Source organism: Pogona vitticeps, chromosome 3, assembly GCF_051106095.1.
Source record: "Pogona vitticeps strain Pit_001003342236 chromosome 3, PviZW2.1, whole genome shotgun sequence".
Taxonomy (NCBI): Eukaryota; Metazoa; Chordata; class Lepidosauria; order Squamata; family Agamidae; genus Pogona; species Pogona vitticeps.
This window is the reverse complement of record NC_135785.1, coordinates 220,372,822-220,392,166: the sequence shown is the minus strand read 5'-3', so window position 1 is coordinate 220,392,166 and position 19,345 is coordinate 220,372,822. Positions and strand designations below refer to the sequence as shown.

At 41.1% G+C, this 19,345-nt stretch overlaps 1 protein-coding gene across 6 annotated transcripts in view; it reads left to right on the top strand.

The window, feature by feature from the left end:
• The window catches only part of ILDR2 (immunoglobulin like domain containing receptor 2), an 86,421-nt gene that overhangs the window by 63,294 nt on the left and 3,782 nt on the right, over positions 1 to 19,345 (top strand). For 5 of the 6 annotated variants that reach the window (XM_020810689.3, XM_020810679.3, XM_072993991.2 and 2 more), the window contains 3 exons: positions 659 to 829; positions 6,379 to 6,492; positions 15,107 to 15,317. In XM_020810689.3, the coding sequence (XP_020666348.1) occupies positions 659 to 829; positions 6,379 to 6,492; positions 15,107 to 15,317 (496 nt within the window). The remainder of the gene's footprint in view (positions 1 to 658; positions 830 to 6,378; positions 6,493 to 15,106; positions 15,318 to 19,345) is intronic. The other variant, XM_020810698.3, reaches the window with a different exon arrangement.

The window sequence follows — 19,345 nt, the reverse complement described above, 5'->3', positions numbered from 1 at the left end:
ATATTTAAATCCACAATAATTTACATCTACAGAAGATTTCGTCCTATCAGTGTGGCTTGATTATGGAAAGATCAGTCATACAAATGGTCAGCACAAATGTGTGTCTTCTATTGTTGTGAATCGCAAAATCCTATTCTGACTCAAGCCAGCTAGTTCCAGGGCTATTACAACTAGGGGTTGCCAACATTGTTAAAAGTGATGCTTAAATGACAAGGTAAACAGAGTACAGTATATTTACATGATTAGTGTTTTTGTTAATTAGGTTGCTGGGCAATTCCCCTGAAATTCCATTTAGGCTCTGGTTTTGAATATTTAGTGGTTTGTGTCTTAATTACTGCCTTCTTTAAAAAAAATTAAATTAATCCTCTAGGTGTTTTATTCAAATAAAGCTGCTTTAAAGACTTATTATGATCCCAACTTAATTTTACCAGTGAACTGCAAAATTCATATCTGTTTATAAAACAAGATAGCTGCCCAAAACGAAGGCAGTGCTGACCTCTCCTAGATTCAAACAAATTAAGTGTCATGCAAATTAAAAGATCAAGGTAGACAAATAGTTCACATTACATTTGTTAGTCACCCGCTATCTTAAAGGGTGCTAGAAAGCTACAACTTGATAATTGTAGAGCTCTGTCTAATAGTTATTCTTTTTTCCCAGTGTATGAAGCAGGGAAAGCTGCAAAGGCTGGCTATCCTCCAGCAGTCACCTCAATCCCTGGACCTTACTATATTCCCACTGTGGGTGGAGTCCCATCTCATGCGGTCCTAATGGAAAAGTCACATCTTCCACCTTTGGCACCAAGTGAATCCAATCCAGGAGGACAAAGTGGTAATCTGGAAACTTTCTGCATCTTGCCTGTCTGCTTGCCAGAACATCTGGAGATCTCTCAGTGGAAGTAGATCTGTATTCACATATGATTATGTGTATTCACATTGCAAGATTAGGAAGGGTACCTGTTCCAAAAAATGAAGAGGCAAGCTTCTGTACTTGTTTTTAGAGTTGATCCTTCTTTAAATATTTACTATAAGCAGTTGTTCTGTGTATTACAAAATTGTCCAGAGAATGTAGGATGGCATCCATAGCTATCATCATACCCACAAGTTTAGGTTGAGAAATCAGCTGTGCTGCTTTTTTCCCTTTTGAAGAATCATTGGAATGGGATGAAAGCCTATTTTCATGCTACACTCTAAACAAGAGGTTGAAGGGTTTGATTTTGTGCTACTCTCCCATCCATAGGACTGCAGCTGTATAGACCTACCATACTAATCCCTGGTCACCACATGTGTGTTTTTTTTCCTGGCACAGGAATGGGTATCATGCCAATAATGACCTTGTGGCGTTTTGTTATGGTTAATATGCATATTTAACAACTGAATGGTCTTCTGTTTTGAGTTTGGTGATATACATATTGTAGATGAACACATTTTCTCCTCCACTTCCCAGCTCATGTGAATAATATATAACACATCAACCAGAAATGATTGGAGCAATTTTTTGTGATTAGGGAAGTCATGGAGAGAGAGAGAGAGAGAGAGAGAGAGAGAGAGAGATCACAAAAACTGCTCTGCGATATTTTTAGACCCTTTGATTCATACCTTGTGCATCATTTGGGAATAGACTACTGGGATTTTGAAGCTGTTAATTGGTACTCATGGGGGCTTTCAAAATGTGTGGGAATTGCTGGTTTTCCGTATTTTTCCTGAGTTTGCTTTCTCTTACATTTGTATAGTCCTTTATTTTTTATTTTATGTTTTGCAATTGTTTTGCATTTTCTCTTATATGAGGTTTGTGAATTTGCAACTCATATAAAGTAAAAGCCAGACAGTGACTTGTCTCCACGTACAATGGTTTCAACTGAGTCCATTTTAGAAAAGAAATGTGCCTTTTTAAAACTGGTTCAGCGCTCAATGAGGTGGCGGCACACCTACGCAAATGTCTGTATTCTTCCAGTACAAGCTAGATTAAGCTTCCTGAGCTTTCATTGAGCACTATCTGTGGATTAAGAAAGCTAAACCTTGTGCCTTCAAGGCTTAAGGCTGGATGTTATATGCATATTGTTTAGAGGTAAATCCTGTTGGACTCCATAGGCCTTACTTTCAAGTAGACATGTTTAGGATCAGGCTTCATACCATTTTGCCCATTGTTAACAGAAAACTTGGAAGACTTTGCCAGTGTTAACTGCTGAGTGCTTTAGGATCAAATGCTTGTACAATGGGATGTTAAAATCCAGATGGCATTTCTGAAGAAGAAATCTCTCAGTAATAGGCACAAGCTTGACTTTTCCCATGGCTTAGTACTGAGATGATATTGCTGAAAAAGTAATTAATGACCATGCACTGGCAATAATATTTTTGAACCCTTGTGCTAGTGTAGTGACCTTTTCAGGGTTTTGCAGAAAAGTTAGGCTTCAATAATCAGTGCATTTCTGTTGTTCTTCTCAGAAAATATGAATAAATGAACTAATGAGAACTGTCAAAGCACTTAGATTAGATAATTTAGGAGTGAGAAATCAGTGGGTAGCCTAAAGCAGAATTATATCTAATTGAAAAAAAAATCATAATTAGACTACAGGGTGATTCTTGTGTATGATTGTGTGTGTGTGTGGTTTTAAATGTCAGCGCACAGGAATTGCTATATAGAACATACAGTGTAGTTCTTAGAGCCTCATTTCATACTGACATTGATTCTATAAAAATATGTCACTTCACATCTTTTTGCATTGGGCTTGCTTTTAAAGACTGCTATAAGCACTAAATTTTCACTTATTTTTCAGAGGTGAGAACAAAACATTTACTGACATTTGTCCCTACCAGGCTGGATTACAATATTGCATTCACTTTTAATACCCTTGGACATTAAAAAATATTTTTGTGCACAAAGGTTGTATTTTGCATTGAAAAATTGTATCTTGTACAAAAAAAAACCCTTGTATTTTTGTGCATAATGTACGTTTTTAAATATGTAATACAGAGGCTTTCTGCGAAAGTTGTTGTTCAACAACAAAAGCCTTTGTCTTTTCCTTGTTGTGCAAGAACAAAAAAATCTTGCAGTGCTTGACAGTTTTTAATAGGATGTCTCAATGTTTCAAGATACCCTTTTTATTGAGAAGGAGAAAAATTATGAATATTTGTCAGGGATGGAGACTTAAGTCGGGTGAGTCGCTGTTGAGTCGCAATTAAGTCACACCAGTGACTCAGCTTGGACTTGACTCATGGGTTTTAAAAATGACTTGGACTCAACTCACAACTTTTTTTCTGAGTGAGTTCCTATTGTTTTATTATTATTTTTTAAAAAATCTTGCTTCACATATCTTTTAAATTGTTCCGTTTTCCAGCTGGAACCCTGCAGAGAGAAATTGCCGTGCAGAAGCTGCTTCTGGTTCGCACATGACTCCCTTTCACTTTGCCCAGGCTCCATTGTGTGTATGTGACAGTGAGAGAGAGGCTGCATCTCCAGGACTGGGTGGGCAGAGCTGCTAATAAACTCTTGCTATGTCTGCAAGTTTTTGCATCATTTTGCAGAATGTGTGTGTGTGTGCACACACGTGGGTGACTTCTTTTCCTCTTGAGCTGTACTCCTGCAAGATACACATACTCTCTCTCTCTGTCTGCAAAATGATGCAATAACTTGGAGACACAACTTAGCAACACTCACACTCTCAAACCACAGAACAGCTAAGAGCAGCTTGCCTGCATCCCTTCCTCAGTCTCTTTCTTTCTGTCTCACTCTCACACACAATGCAGGGGGAATTTCCTTCTGTCTGCAACCTGTTAAACAAGAGGATTCTGGACCTGTTTAAAAGATAAGTGAAGCAAGATTTTCTTTACTAATTTAAAAACTTTTTTTAGTTTTTGGGGGAAGGCCAATGGGAAACAAAAATGGATGGTTCACCAGCCTCAGACATCCACACACCCCTCTCTTTTTTTTTCTGGGAAAAAGCTTGTTTTTCATAGGGAAGTGAAACTCAGACTTGGGACTTGACTTGAGTCTTGGTACCAAAAACTTGCCAACATCCCTGGTATTTGTTATATCCTTACATTGCTTCACAAAATTTATGTAGAAAACCTTATGGACAAAGAAGGCAGAATTAGTCACATAACTTTGCTAATCATTGTATACTGCTTATTTTTTCTTTAAGGCTGCACACATGTTGTATTTACAGAGTAAGCACTTTCAAATGCTTCTGAGTAAATGAACATAAGAGTGTACTGTAAAATATATACAGTATCTCGTCAGAACAACAATATCCTGGAAATGAGGAACATGAGAGAAACAGAAAAGGAATGAAATATAACTTAGAAATATTTGCTGCTACATCAACTACAATTCAGCACAAGTTATCATTTTGTGCAATTTTATCTTTTGCAGCCTGATCTTAAATATATTTACCCACAAGCAAGCAACACTGATTTCATTTGGAATTAATTCAAGTAATTGTGCTTGGCTGGATTTGGGAGGAATAGTGGTGCCTCACAAGACTATTTTAATTCGTTCTGCGAAAATTGTTGTCTTGTGAAAAAATCATTTTGCGAGGTTCCCTATGCATCGGTCTTAAAAAAAAAGGCTTGTGAAGCATCGGTCTAAAAAAAAATCTTACGAAGCATCGGTCTAAAAAAAAAATCTTGCAAAGCACGGTCATAGAAAAAAAGTCTTGCAAGGCACCATAGTGATTGCAAAAACCAATTGTCTTGGGATTTTTCGTCCCACAAGGCAATTGTCTAGCGAGGCACCACTATATATATTTTAGGGCTTAGTCATTTGGAGGTGACATGTTGCCTGTTTCTCTTGTATACCAAGAATCTAAAGCAGATGGAGCCCTTTTGGCTTTCCAGGTGCTGTTGGACTTCAGTTCCTATTAGTCTCATTTAACCTGATAGAAGCTTTAGTTCAGCAACATCTGGTTTGTGACTAGAGATGGGGATATTCGTATACAAATATGAATACCCCCGCAAAGGTGGAGATAACAAGGGTTCGCCCCATGGTGCCGGACGGTCCACTCACTGATCCGCTGCTGCTCCCGTCCTATCGCTCTGGAGTTTGCGATTGGTGGGCCACTCTTCAACCTGACAGAGAGCCTTGTTGTCTCACCTCCAGTCAGGAGTGACTAGCTGATTGCGAGCTCCAGAGAGATAGGATGGGAGTGCAGAGCTTGTGGCAGCAGCGGATTGGTGAGTAGACCTTCTGGCACCATGGGGCCGAACCCTCGTTATCTTCACCTGTGCGGGGGTATTCATATTTGTATACGAATACCCCCATCTCTAGTTGTGACAGATTAACCACATCTGTCATGCACATGCCTGCATTAGCTTATTGTTAGGTCTTTTCATTGGGAACTAAATGTTTACTACAATTTTATAAGGGATCTAACATTTTAAAACAAATGCTTGGCATATACATGTGGAGCATCAGCACAGCATGTGAAACCTTTTTGCATTCTTCCAACAACTGATGGTTGATGCCAGATGCATGGAAATTATACTCTGCCTATAACTATGTCTTGCACATATTTATGTGTAGTCTTTGGAGAGGTTTGAATGTCCTCCATCAGGGCTCCATATTCTTACCAGCCCCACGGCACTTTATGCAAGCTATATCCTGTGCCTGAACTTTAGATGACAAGAGTCAAATTGTCAGTGTGGACTTTCATTCCATACAATCCTAATTAGTGTGGGTTTGTTTCTCTCTTGTGATCAAATACCATTTCAACAACTTGAGCAAGCTGCCATTCTTGTTTTAGCAAAATACGTGTACTTAGGAACAGATCCTGTGGATGTCAGTGTCATTTTAGTGCCATTTTTAGTGGACTTGAGATCACATAAACTACAGACATAATCTTCTGATACTAATGTTTGCATTTCTACAAAATTGTGTAAAGAACTATTTTTCTAATACATTCCTGCAGCTCAAACAAAATGAAACAAATGAAACTTTTTTTGAAACAGGAAAACAAACAGCAAAATTTAAAAGTAGTGAAATTGGCTAGTTTTTTAAACATAATGTGGGATACTGATACTCACCTTTATTTAAGCTTCGTGTGCCTTTCATTTTTGAAAGGTCCCATTTATTTCAGTGTATGAGGAAAATAAAGTGTTAACTCAAACACAGAAATCTACAGTCTAATTTTGTCTGAATCAAATCCTATAGAATATCTTTTCAGGGGAGGGGATGTCTCCTATACTATTAAGTCAGCACACAAAAGATGCAGCTGTCAGGAGCAAGCCGCATATCCTTGCTTGAAGGATACAGTGCATTTCTATGTGTACTGATGTTTCCGAGACAAATAATAAAGCAAATTGTGGAGACATCCAGATGTGATATTTGAAATCTTATTTCTTGGAAAAAGTAATAAGCTAACTATTCGCTTCTTTTCTCAACAGTGCGCAAGGGTTACCGGATCCAGACTGACAAAGACAGAGATTCTATGAAGGTGCTATACTATGTTGAGAAAGAACTGGCGCAGTTTGACCCAGCCAGGAGGATGCGGGAGAGATGTGAGGAATCAGTTTGTTCAGCAGTTTCTAGTAAAACTTAACATGGCTGCATTTAAAACATAGTAGATCATGAACGCAGATTTCCTTGTGATGCTCAAATGTTTCCTTTATAAAATGGTAGCTGAAGTAGTATAGACTATATGGTGCATATGTAGGGCTCTTCCAGAAATGCCACTTCTTCTTTTCTTCTTTCATTCTCTGCATTATTCTTATTGGTGTATCTTGTCATTTCCCCATTCAAATTTTACTCCCACCAATCTCCACTTTCCCTGCCACCCCCACCCCCCTATTTTCTTTTGCATCTCTGGAAAACAGATACACATGCATGCAAGTTTTCTCCTGGCTATGCATGAGTTTGAGGAGGAGAATCTATTCAGCTCTGCTTTTTCCACAGGCACACACTGAAAGCACAAATGGGGGAGCAGGACAATGAGTGCAGAGCTGTCCAGGCAGCCACACACAATGAGGCCATACTGGCAAGAGAGTTGCATGTTTTGCCTTAGAGCCAAAGCCAGTGCCGTTAGATGGACATTTAGCCCACTGTTTGGACCATTCAAGGGACAGCCTGGTGCCCTCTTAAACATAGTCATCATACAATGTATTTGCTGAAGTGCCTGCCCCCAGAATGGTTCTGCCCACACCTCTCTGGCACCTCTGTCAAGGGGCTTCTACTTTGTTGTTGTGAGCAGGATCGTTCTGTTCTGTTTTGTCTCGTGATTGCTGGGAATGGACTAAAGGAAGCCTTCTTTCAATTTGCTAAGACTGTGAAGTGGCTTAATAAGAGCTGCTTCATGATACAGGCAAATTAAACACTTTCTCAGGTCTACAGAAGTTTTTAAATTTCCAAAGGCAATGCAGGGAACTCTCCTTTGGAAAGCCGAATCCCCTTGTCTAATGGTGGGGGGCTTGGCTTGGCTTTTTAAAGAGGGCAAGTGGATCAGAGGAGTGGGATTTTCAAAGGTAGCATGATGAGGCTACATTCTGAAAGCTGAACCTTCCTGTGCACATGTGTGCACCCCTTGTGTGTCTGTCTATCCCTCTATGTGGCTTAGCTTAGCTTTTTAAAAGGAACAAGGGGAATAGAAAAAGATGAAGTAGAAGACAGAGAAGAAGGATTTGTGTCTGATTTTCTTGAGTGGCTCTTTGGAGAGAAAAGCAAAAAAGTCCCCCCCCCCCCAATTGCTTCAGGTTCATATGCCACTTGGATGCAAAGACTGCACTGAATGCTATAACCTAGCAACCCTGTTTAGTCCACTCCAGCCCACTCCAAAACGGATGTGTAGACAACCCCATGCAAAGTGAGAGAGGAGGAGGAATAAATCAGCAGCCAACTTGAGAGACTCCAGAGACCCCTTTCACCGTGCATTTCCGAATTAGCAGTTAGAGAGCATTGTAGTGCTGGCACAAAGGCTAATAGAGTTTTATCAAGAGAACAAGCTGGTCATCACAAACACTGTTTTCCAACAACACAAGAGGCGACTCTATACATGGAAATCACCAGATGGGCAATATCAAAATCAGATTGATTATATTCTCTGATGCCAAAGATGGAGAAGCTCTATACAGTCAGCAAAAACAAGACCTGGAGCTGACTGTGGCTCTGATCATCAGCTTCTCATAGCAAAATTCAAGCTTAAACTGAAGAGAGTAGGAAAAACCACTGGTCTAGTCAGGTATAAGCTAAACCAAATCCCTTATGAATACATAGTGGAAGTAAAGAACAGATTTAAGGAACTTGATTTGGTGGACAGAGTGCCTGAAGAACTTTGGATAGAGGCTCGTAACATTGTTCAGGAGGCAGCAACAAAAACCATCCCAAAGAAAAGGAAATGCAAGAAAGCAAAGTGGCTGTCTAAGTGCCTTAGAAATAGCAGAGAGGAGAAGGGAAACAAAATGCAAGGGAGATATGGAGAGTTACAGAAAATTGAATGCAGATTTCCAAAGAATAGCAAGGAGAGAGAAGAGGGCCTTCTTAAATGAACAGTGCAAAGAAATAGAGGAAAACAATAGAAAGGGGGAAACCAGAGATCTGTTCAGGAAAACTGGAGATATTAGGGGGACATTTTGTGCAAAGATGAACATGATAAAGGACAAAAATGGGAGGGACCTAACAGAAGCAGAAGATATCAAGAAGAGGTGGCAAGAATACACAGAGGAATTATATCAGAAAGATTTGGATATCCTGGACAACCCAGAGAGTGTGGTTGCTGACCTTGAGCCAGACATCCTGGAGAGTGAAGTCAAGTGGGCCTTAGAAAGCCTGGCTAACAACAAGGCCAGTGGAGGTGATGACATTCCAGTTGAACTATTTAAAATCTTAAAAGATGATGCTGTTAAGGTGCTACATTCAATATGATAGCAAGTTTGGAAAACTCAACAGTGGCCAAAGGACTGGAAAAGATCAGTCTACATCCCAATCCCAAAGAAGGGCAGTGCCAAAGAATGCTCCAACTTACCATACAATTGCACTCATTTCACACGCTAGCAAGGTTAAGCTCAAAATCCTACAAGGAAGGCTTCAGCAGTATGTGGACCGAGAACTCCCAGAAGTACAAGCTGGATTTCGAAGGGGCAGAGGAACTAGAGGTCAAATTGCAAACATGCGCTGGATTATGGAGAAAGGAAAACAAACCTATCAATTTTAAAGGAAATCAACCCTGAGTGCTCACTGGAAGGACAGATCCTGAAGCTGAGGCTCCAGTACTTTGGCCATCTCATGAGAAGAGAAGACTCCTTGGAAAAGACCTTGATGTTAGGAAAGTGTGACGGCAAGAGGAGAAGGGGACGACAGAGGATGAGATGGCTGGACAGTGTCATTGAAGCTACCAACATGAAATTGACACAGCTACGGGAAGCAGTGGAAGATAGGAGGGCCTGGCGTGCTCTGGTCCATGGGGTCACGAAGAGTCAGACATGACTAAACGACTAAACAACGACGACGTAGTGCTGGCAAGTCTGTTTCTTTTCCTTGGTCAGAGAGGTGGTATAACAGAAATGTGGGTCCTTAGTCACTCACATTCTTTCATGGGAAGGTTCCTAATTACAAAGTTTCCTCTAAAGTTTCCTCTAAAGATTTTTTCTGAAATTTTCATATCAAGGTTACCTGTATCAGTTATATCACTGGAAGTGCCATGCTACTAAACTTTACCTCTGATAAAAAGTACTGTAATACCAAAAAAAAAAAAAAAAAAAAAAAAAAAAAAAAAAAAAACCAACTTGTTTGGGAGGAACAAAAAAGTCAAGAGAAACATATTGTGGATGTCAGGGAAATTTCTGTTAAGATTGATGCAAAGTCTGGTGCATAATGAGACACACACATTCCATCTTTCCAGAGTATGTGCTCTTATTTTCAGAAATGTTCAGTAGGAATTTACCAAAAAAGTAGAAGTACCAGTCAAAATTCTGCCGGAAAGGAACTCAAACTCAGTAGCAAGAATACTTCTGTGTTGCATTTATAAGAGTACAAATGTGAAAAGGGATCTCTTTTTGTGAATGCTGATGACCAAATATCGTCTCTTTTCACTATTGTGATACCTGCAGTAGAGGCACACATGTTTATGTATTTTCCTTCAGGACTGGGTCGCTGACAATAAGGAATGACAGATGGGGAGGAAAGTCCAAAAAGGAAGTTAGTGTTAGTATCAGTGATTGAGAAATCTGAGCAAAAATACAAAACTGTTTTCTTTCAAGATCAGTATAGGAAAGGAAAACATGTAAATGAACACACAGCAAGTACACTTACACAGAAGGCTCTCTGCTCTCATGCATCCCTATGCACATCCATCATTTCTAGTAGAAGAAGACACAAAATACAGCTCTACAGACTGAAGTGGTCCAAGTCACTGACTCAACTAGCTCTTTCAGATTCAGTAAATGCAGAATTTTATTCAAAAAGATAATAATTGTTGCCTTCTGTTTTTAGTGCACATATTCAATTGAGTCAGTCCATAAATGCCAGTAGGTCTTGGCAGTCATAGACGCGCAAGCTGCCTCATTTAGCTGATCGACAGACTCAAGGAATGACTTTAATCACAGCTCTGAGAAAAACTAACAAATTACATGGTGTTCTAAAACAGTCATCACTGAACATGCTGCCATTTCCACCCACAAGAAATACTATAAAAAGGCTTCCTCCAGATTGGAATGCCAAGAATCCAGATGCCACTGCAGGCTGTGGCATTGACAGTAGGGGTGATGGGAGGGAAAGATCAATTCATTCTGTAAAGCTGCTTTTGGTTCATCACACAAACCTGGTCTGTCTTCCACTTGAAATGAAATGATGGCGAGGGCACATAGTTTTCATACACTGTGGGCTCGTTACCCATATTTTATAATTGTACCATATAAGAGTACCTATGACAAACAATGTGTAAAACAGTAATTCAAGCTTACATCAATTTTGTATTCCCATTTGGTTGTTCATAATTCAAAGAGTTCCCCTACATGGATTGCTGCCTTGTCGTGACGAAGGGGCTTGAGTAATTCAGAGAAGCTATGGGCTTTGCCGTGCAGGGACACCCAAGATGGACAGGTCATAGTGGAGAGTTCCGACTAAACGCAATCCATCTGAAGCAGGAACTGGCAAGCCACTCCAGCATCTTTGCCAAGAAAACCCCATGAACAGAGACGAAAGGCTAAAAGATATGAGGCTGGAAGATGGGCCCCTCAGGTCGGAAGGCGTCCAATATGCTACTGAGGAAGAGCGGTGGACGAGTACAAGTAGCTCCAGAGCTAATGAAGTAGTTGGGCCAAAGCTGAAAGGACACTCAATTGTAGATGCGTCTGAAAGTGAAAGGGAAGTCCGATGCTGCAAAGAAAAATATTGCATAGGAACCTGGAATGTAAGATCTGTGAACCTTGGGAAGCTGGATGTGGTCAAACAGGAGATGGCAAGAGTAAACATTGACATCCTGGGCATCAGTGAAATCAAATGGACGGGAAAGGGTGAATTCAGTTCAGATGATTATCATATCTACTATTGTGGGCAAGAATCCCAAAGAAGAAATGGAGAAGCCCTCATAGTCAACAAAAGAGTCGGAAAAGCTGTACTAGGATACAATCTCAAAAATGATAGAATGATTTCAATATGAATCCAGGGCAGACCTTTCAACATCACAGTGATCCACGTTTATGCACCAACCACCGATGCTGAAGAGGCTGAAGTTGACCAATTCTATGAAGACTTATAACACCTTCAAGAACTGACACAAAGAAGGATATTCTTCTCATTATAGAGGATTGGAATGCTAAAGTAGGGAGCCAAGAGATAAAAGGAACAGCAGGTAAGTTTGGCATTGGAGTTCAAAATGAAGCAGGGGAAAGGCTAATAGAGTTTTGTCAAGAGAACAAACTGGTCATCACAAACACTCTTTTCCAACAACACAAGAGGCGACTCCACACATGGACATCACCAGATGGGCAGTAGCGAAATGAGATTGATTATATTCTCTGCAGTCAAAGATGGAGAAGCTCTATACAGTCAGCAAAAACAAGACCTGGAACTGACTGTGGCTCTGATCATCAGCTTCTTATAGCAAAATTCAAGCTTAAACTGAAGAAAGTAGGAAAAACCACTGGTCTAGTCAGGTATAATCTAAACCAAATCCCTTATGAATACATAGTGGAAGTGAAGAACAGATTTAAGGAACTCTATTTGGTGGAGAGTGCCTGAAGAACTGTGGCTGGAGGCTCGTAACATTGTACAGGAGGCAGCAACAAAAACTATCCCATGGAAAAGGAAATGCAAGAAAGCAAAGTGGCTGTCCAACGAGGCCTTACAAACAGCAGAGAAGAGAAGGGAAATAAAATGCAAGGGAGATAGGGAAAGTTACAGAAAATTGAATGCAGATTTCCAAAGAATAGCAAGGAGAGAGAAGAGGACCTTCTTAAATGAACAGTGCAAAGAAATAGAGGAAAACAATAGAAAGGGGAAAACCAGGGATCTGGTAAAAAAAATTGGAGATATTAAAGGAACATTTTGTGCAAAGATGGACATGATAAAGGACAGAAATGGTAGGGACGTCACAGAAGCAGAAGAGATCAGGAAGACATGGGAAGAATACACAGAGGAATTATACCAGAAAGATCTGGACATCCTGGACAATCCAGATAGTGTGGTTGCTGAGCTTGAGCCAGACATCCTGGAGAGTGAAGTCAAGTGGGCTTTAGAAAGCATGGCTAACAACAAGGTCAGTGGAGGTGATGGCATTTCAGATGCTAGCAAGGTTATGCTCAAAATCCTACAAGATAGGCTTCAACAGTATGTGGACCGAGAACTCTCAGAAGTACAAACTGGATTTCGAAGGGGCAGAGGAACTAGAGACCAAATTGCTAACATGCGCTGGATTATGGAGAAAGCCAGAGAGTTCCAGAAAAACATCTACTTCTGCTTCATTGACTACGCAAAAGCTTTTGACAGTGTGGACCACAACAAGTTCTTAAAGAAATGGGAGAGCCTGACCACCTTATCTATCTCCTGAGAAATCTATATGTGGGAGAGGAAGCAACAGTTAGAACAGGACATGGAACAACTGATTGGTTGAAAATTGGGAAAGGAGTACGACAAGGCTGTATATTGTTGCCCAGCTTATTCAACTTACTGTATATGCAGAATACATCATGCGAAAGTCAGGACTGGAGGAATCCCAAACCAGAATTAAGATTGCTGGAAGAAATATCAACAACCTCAGATATGCAGATTATACCTCTCTGATGGCAGAAAGTGCGAGGAATTAAAGAAACTCTTAATGAGGGTGAAAGAGGAGGGCACAAAAAATGTTCTGTAGCTCAGCAAAAAAAAAAAAACTAAGATCATGGCCACTGGTCCCATCACCTCCTGGGAAATAGAAGGGGATCTGGAGGCAGTGACAGATTTTACCTTTTTGGGCTCGATGATCACTGCAGATGGTGACAGCAGCCACGAAATTAAAAGACGCCTGCTTCTTGGGAGGAAAGCGATGACAAACCTCAACAACATCTTAAAAAGCAGAGACATCACCTTGCCGACAAAGGTCCGCATAGTCAAAGCTACGGTTTTTTTCCAGTAGCGATGTATAGAAGTGAGAGCTGGACCATAAAGAAGGCTGACCGCCGAAGAATTGATGCTTTTGAATTGTGGTGCTGGAGGAGTCTCTTGAGAGTCCCCTGGACTGCAAGGAGAACAAACCTATCCATTCTGAAGGAAATCAACCCTGAGTGCTCACTGGAAGGACAGATCCTGAAGTTGAGGCTCCAATACCTTGGCCATCTCATGAGAAGAGAAGACTCCCTTGAAAAAACCCTGATGTTAGGAAAGTGTGAAGGAAAGAGAAGGGGACGTCAGAGGATGAACTGTTTGGTCAGTGTTATCGAAACGACCAATATGAATTTGGCCAGACTCTGGGAGGCAGTGGAAGAGAGGAGGGCATGGCGTGCTCTGGTCCATAGGGTCCTCGCCTCTGGAATAACCTTCCTCCTGAGATTCGTATGACCCTGTCAGTGGGTATCTTTAAAAATCAGCTAAAAACATGGATGTTTCGGCAGGCCTTCCCCTCAGTTAATTCCTGATGTCCCCCTTTTTTCCTCCCCCCCCTATTGTTTGCCCCTATTTTGTTGACATGTTTTTATTATGTAAAAACTGTTTTATATATATTTTCATTGTGTATTTTTATGTTGTAAGCTGCCTAGAGTGGTCTTAACCGACTAGATAGGCGGGATATAAAATGAATAAATGAATAAATGAAGAGTCAAACATGACTTAATGACTAAACAACAACAATTCAAAGAGTTGTTGTTAGGTCTAGCCATGGGCTTATGCATGTTCTGTGGCATTTTTTCTTTTTGAATTGCAAACTATAATGTTACAGATTCCTTTCAAATGATTCAAAAATGGTTTGCTGTGCGCAAGAATGACAGCTGTTTGATCAAAAAGAGTTTAAAGTCTGGCGAAACGTTAGGAAGAACAACCTTCATAACATGGCCAAAGAGCCCGAAAAACCCACAACAACTATTAGATCCCAACCATGAAACCCTTTGTGAATATATTTTAAAGTCTTATTGGGGCACATGGAATTGATTGTGTGATTCTTTAAATACTGCTTTTTGAATTTTTGAAAATTCGTGTTAATCAATCCATATAATTCCATTGACCAAAATGCACAACAATTGGTTACTCTAATTTGACAGTTTTCAACCTTGTCTACATATCTAAAGAGAAGGTGGTAGTGGTGGTGTTGTCAGCATGATTTCTGATCAGCCATGTATTTTATATAAGACCCATTCTTATTACACAAAAGGAATTTATAGGAGTTCCACCTAGATTATCTAGATCAGTATCTGAATGAACAGGGATGAAGTGCACCATGATTTTTATAGTGTTCATAATTTCTTTTGTAGAACAGTGCTTATTTTAGTAAAAGAAAATATTCAGATAAAATCCCTCCAGAGAGAAGACTGCAATTAGAAAATCTCTTAATGCAGTATTTAGTATTTCATGGCAAACTTCTTAATGTGATTTAAAATACGTTCTACAACTGTCTGTGAGTATATCTTATCTATTTTCATTAAAGCCTTTTACAGTAAGCAATTTTCATCGTCACCAAAATGTCTTGCTTTCAAATTCCTTTTTCTCTTCCAGATAACAACACTATCTCAGAGCTCAGTTCCCTCCACGATGAAAATGGCAGCTTCCGCCAACCTTACCGGCAGGTGCGCAGGAAGCCGCTTCCTCCTTCAGGGGACATGGATGGTGATGCAGAATATTGGGCTGGAGTTGTCAGTGGCGGTGGCATGTCCAGGCCACAGACATGTTCTGATTATAGAGAAGAAAGAGGCAGTTTCAAGTTCAGGTGAGTGAAATGCTTTGGAGGTAAAGTGGTGGAACAAGAAAGATGAGTGTCTTTCCAACACTTTTGCTTTCTTGGTGAGGAAGAGATTAAGAGGCTGAAAAAGCGTTTATTTTGTGTAAATCTCTTAGGTAATTCAGATCGTGGTCAGCAGTGGTTTCCCTTGTTTATCAAGACTGGTTTTTCAAGCAGTTCAAAAACCAGACATGGTTGTGTTGGGCTACCCTTATATGCCACTTGTTATGTGCCATCAAGTCAGAATTGACTTACAGTATTTTGACCCTTATAGGGCTTACAAGGTAAATTAGATATTTAAGGAGTAGCTTTACCAGTTCCACTCCCCCAGTGAGTTTCCTTGGCTGAGCAGGGATTTGAACTCAGGACTCCTGAGTTTACTGTAGCAACTACACCACACTGGGTATGGTATACACACTGCACATTTCAATATTAAAGTAAGTTAAGTTGTTGGTACCTTTATTGTACAATAGAAGAACTGAAGTTAAGTGGCTGTGTTTTACCAGAGGGATAGATAGCCCTCTGGGATTTTATATATGCTTCACTTTTGAACTTTTGTTTGGCTACTATGCATATCAAGCAGCAGCAAACTAGCCTATTCCATCTACACACAGCAAGAATATTTTTTGGTCCTTGATGATGTGCTTACCTGTATTTACAGTACTGGCACAAACATAATATTGTCATCACAGCCTTTATTGCTGAGAAGAGAAAGAAATAAACACAGACTTCAATTTCTGTTTAGGAAACCACACCACTCTGGCCTCTGGATGGTGTGAATCAGATGCTGCTTTTCTTTTATCAAGTTAGTTTCTGTTGTTATTACAAAGATATGGAATGGAATGTTTCCACACTATATACAACGGTGCCCTGCAAAACGGTTTATTCGCTAGACGATGAGTTTTTGGGATCGCTATAGCGCTTCGCAAAACGGTGTTTCCTATGGGCGATTTTTGCTGGATTATGTTTCAGTCCGTGCTTCGCAAGACGATATTTTTTTGGGACTGTTTTTCGCAGGATGATGATTTTGACAACTGGCCGTGACTCGCAAAACAGGTGTTTTTGGGACCATTTTTTGCAAGACAGCGATTTTGACAGCTGATCTGCGCTTTGCAAAACGGTTTTCCTATGGGCGATTTTCGCAAAACGACAATTTTTCCCCATTGGAACGCATTAAATGGATTTCAGTGCATTCCAGTGGGGAACTGCGTTTTGCAAAGTGATGTTTTTGTAAAACACCGATTTTCGCGGAATGAATTAACATAGTCTTGCGGGGCACCACTGTACAGTATGTATTCTCGAAGGCTTTCATGGCCAGGATCCAATGGTTGTTGTAGGTTTTGCGGGCTGTTTGGCCATGTTCTGGAAGTTTTGCTTCCTAACATTTCGCCAGTCTCTGTGGTCAGCATCTTCAGAGGACAGGAGTTAGAACTCTGTCTGTGTTCTGATGTAGTGTAAGAGATAGTCAGGCCACAAAGACTGATGATGCCAGCCACGGAGACTGGTGAACCATTAGTAATAAAAACCTCTAGAATATGTCCAAACAGCCCAAAAAACCTACAACAACTGTATACAGTATGTCTGCATTTATCAACTGTTGGTAGGGGCTGTTGTATTGCAGTCAGTCACAGTAGACTGACTAAATGGAGAATATGAATGCCTGTAAGTTACTGTTTTAAGCCAGGGGTCTCAAACATGCAGCCCAGGGGCCATTTGTGGCCCACCGGACGATAGTTTGTGGCCCCTGCCTTGCCTGCCCCCCTGAAGTGCCCATGTATCCTCTGCTGTCAAGAGTTAAAAAAAAACCTCGCTTTGCTCGCCGCTTGTCTCCCAAGACTGTACCTCTTGCATCCTCCATCCAGAATTGCAGCCTGCCAGCCAGCCCACCTTTCTGCGCTGCTGGCCCTTTTCCCCGAGCCACCGCCGAGCGATGCCTGAGAGCGGATCTCGCTCCTGGCCCGTCCTCAAAGAGCGCCTCCAAGCCACCAACAGCAGCTGCCACTGCCTCTTCCACGGAAGCAGCTTTCTGGCTCTCTTTCTCTCTCGGCACCCCCAGCACCAGCCCAGCCAGCAGCCGCCTCCGTGCCTGGTGGTGCTTCCTCCCCCCTGCTAGGCAGTCACCAGCGCTCCATCCCTTCTCTGCTTCTTCATCCTGCTGGTGGTAGTGGTGAAGCCGGAGGGGGTCGTGGCTGGCGATGAGGGCTCATGCGCCCCTCCTCCTCCTCCTTGGAACCCCAGCCAGGCTAAGGAAACTCCTGGGCAGCTTCCTTGGGCTCTTGCTCCGCTTGGCGGAAAATCTGATGCGGCCCAGCCTCACCCAGACTCTGCCTCCAGCGGCCCCCAGGTAAATCAAGTTTGAGACCCCTCTTTTAAGCCAAACATTGATAAATTCTAGTACTCAAATATAAGACACTATATGTGCTTACTAAGGGAAAATGTGTGTTATTGAGTGATTGAATAAGTCAGATAGTGTTGCCTAAAGCATCCAGTTCTTCTCCTGTAAAACCTACATCCCAATTAATAAACACATTTCCCTAATTTCAGTCATTATGCTCTTAGATAGAGGGCTGTCCAATATCAGCTCAATAGAACTACGGCTGTTTTACGATTTGTATTATGGTCAGTATATGACACAGTAGCCTTTGGATCACCCTTGCTGTTTTAGACCATTTGGAGAAGTCTGAGATGCAGGGAAAACTTCTATGTTTTGTGTGCAAAAGGCTTCAGGTTACATCCCCAGACTCTCCAAAGATGATAAAAGAGTTTCCTGAGGCCTTGAAGAGCCACTGTCATTCAGAATAGACTATATCAAATGAATACCCTATACCGGATATTTTTTTCCTGAATTCTAGAACTGGGACTGTCAGTCTGTAGAGTTGTAGACAGTATGGGCTATGTGCCAAATTGGAAGAATGCTGGACAAGTATTTCACAAGTTCTTATTTCTGTTTTTAAAAAAGCCTTCCCACCCACACCTATGATCTTTTTTTTGCTACCAATTTTCATGGCTCATAGTGAATTTGGTAGTTATTTTTCAAATGTTTGCCACTACTTTCTGAAAAGGAAGGGATTCCTGCTATGTGCTTCTTAAAAATGTGAAGTTGATCCATCCTATTTTGTTTAGGAGAAAGGAAACCTTAAAGATGTTTGTTCCAGCTGCATGTGATCACTGTGCCATTTCCCAGTATCTCTTCCCAGTACTGTAGGAAACTAGTGTGTCTCACTGAGTTTAATTTGACTTTTTTCTGGGCTAGAAGGTAGATTGGGACTTCAGCAATGTTCCCTCTAATTTTCAGCTAGCATGCACACTGGATTCTCACTGCAACCAAAAGCAAAAGCAACTCTGGCTTAGCTGCGCAGCCCCAATCAGGAACTGCACAGCTTAGAGGGAAGTTCAGGCTTACCATAGGAATAAGTGTCTTTGAACAAATAAACACACACAAAAAAGACCCACAGAGGAGAATGAGAGAGGTGAGCCAAAGCTACAAAGGGGGCAGGGGCTGTACAGAGGAGAGTAAGAGAGAGCAAGTGGGAGCCACAGAGAGAAAAAGAGAGGCTCCATGGATAGAAGAGAAGAGGACCCAGAGAGAGAGAAAAAGGAGCCACAGGTATGGGAAGGAGGGATAATGGTAAGAGGGAGTGGATTTGGGGTAGGGAAGAGAGAGTGGAGTTATGGGTTGTGGGAGAAGGGGCATGAAGAGACAGAGAAACCACACACACAGAGAGAGGGGGGGGGAGTTCATTACTTAACAACCATGAAAACTGCTTTGTGTTTCAGTCAGATGTGGTTCACTGATTTTAAAAAAGAGTCAGGTTCTGGTATTTTCTGTCACTTCATTTCGCTTTGTGAATAATAGTGAGCACAAGAGGGGATCCAGTAGATCACTGCTGACATTGGAGTTGTCAACTTTCAGGCTGGTCTTTGCCATGTAAAGCTTGGCAATGCAGGCATGATATTGCAATGCAATATCAGAACATCTCCTTGTGTTTTGAAAAGTGGACACAGCAGCAATATCC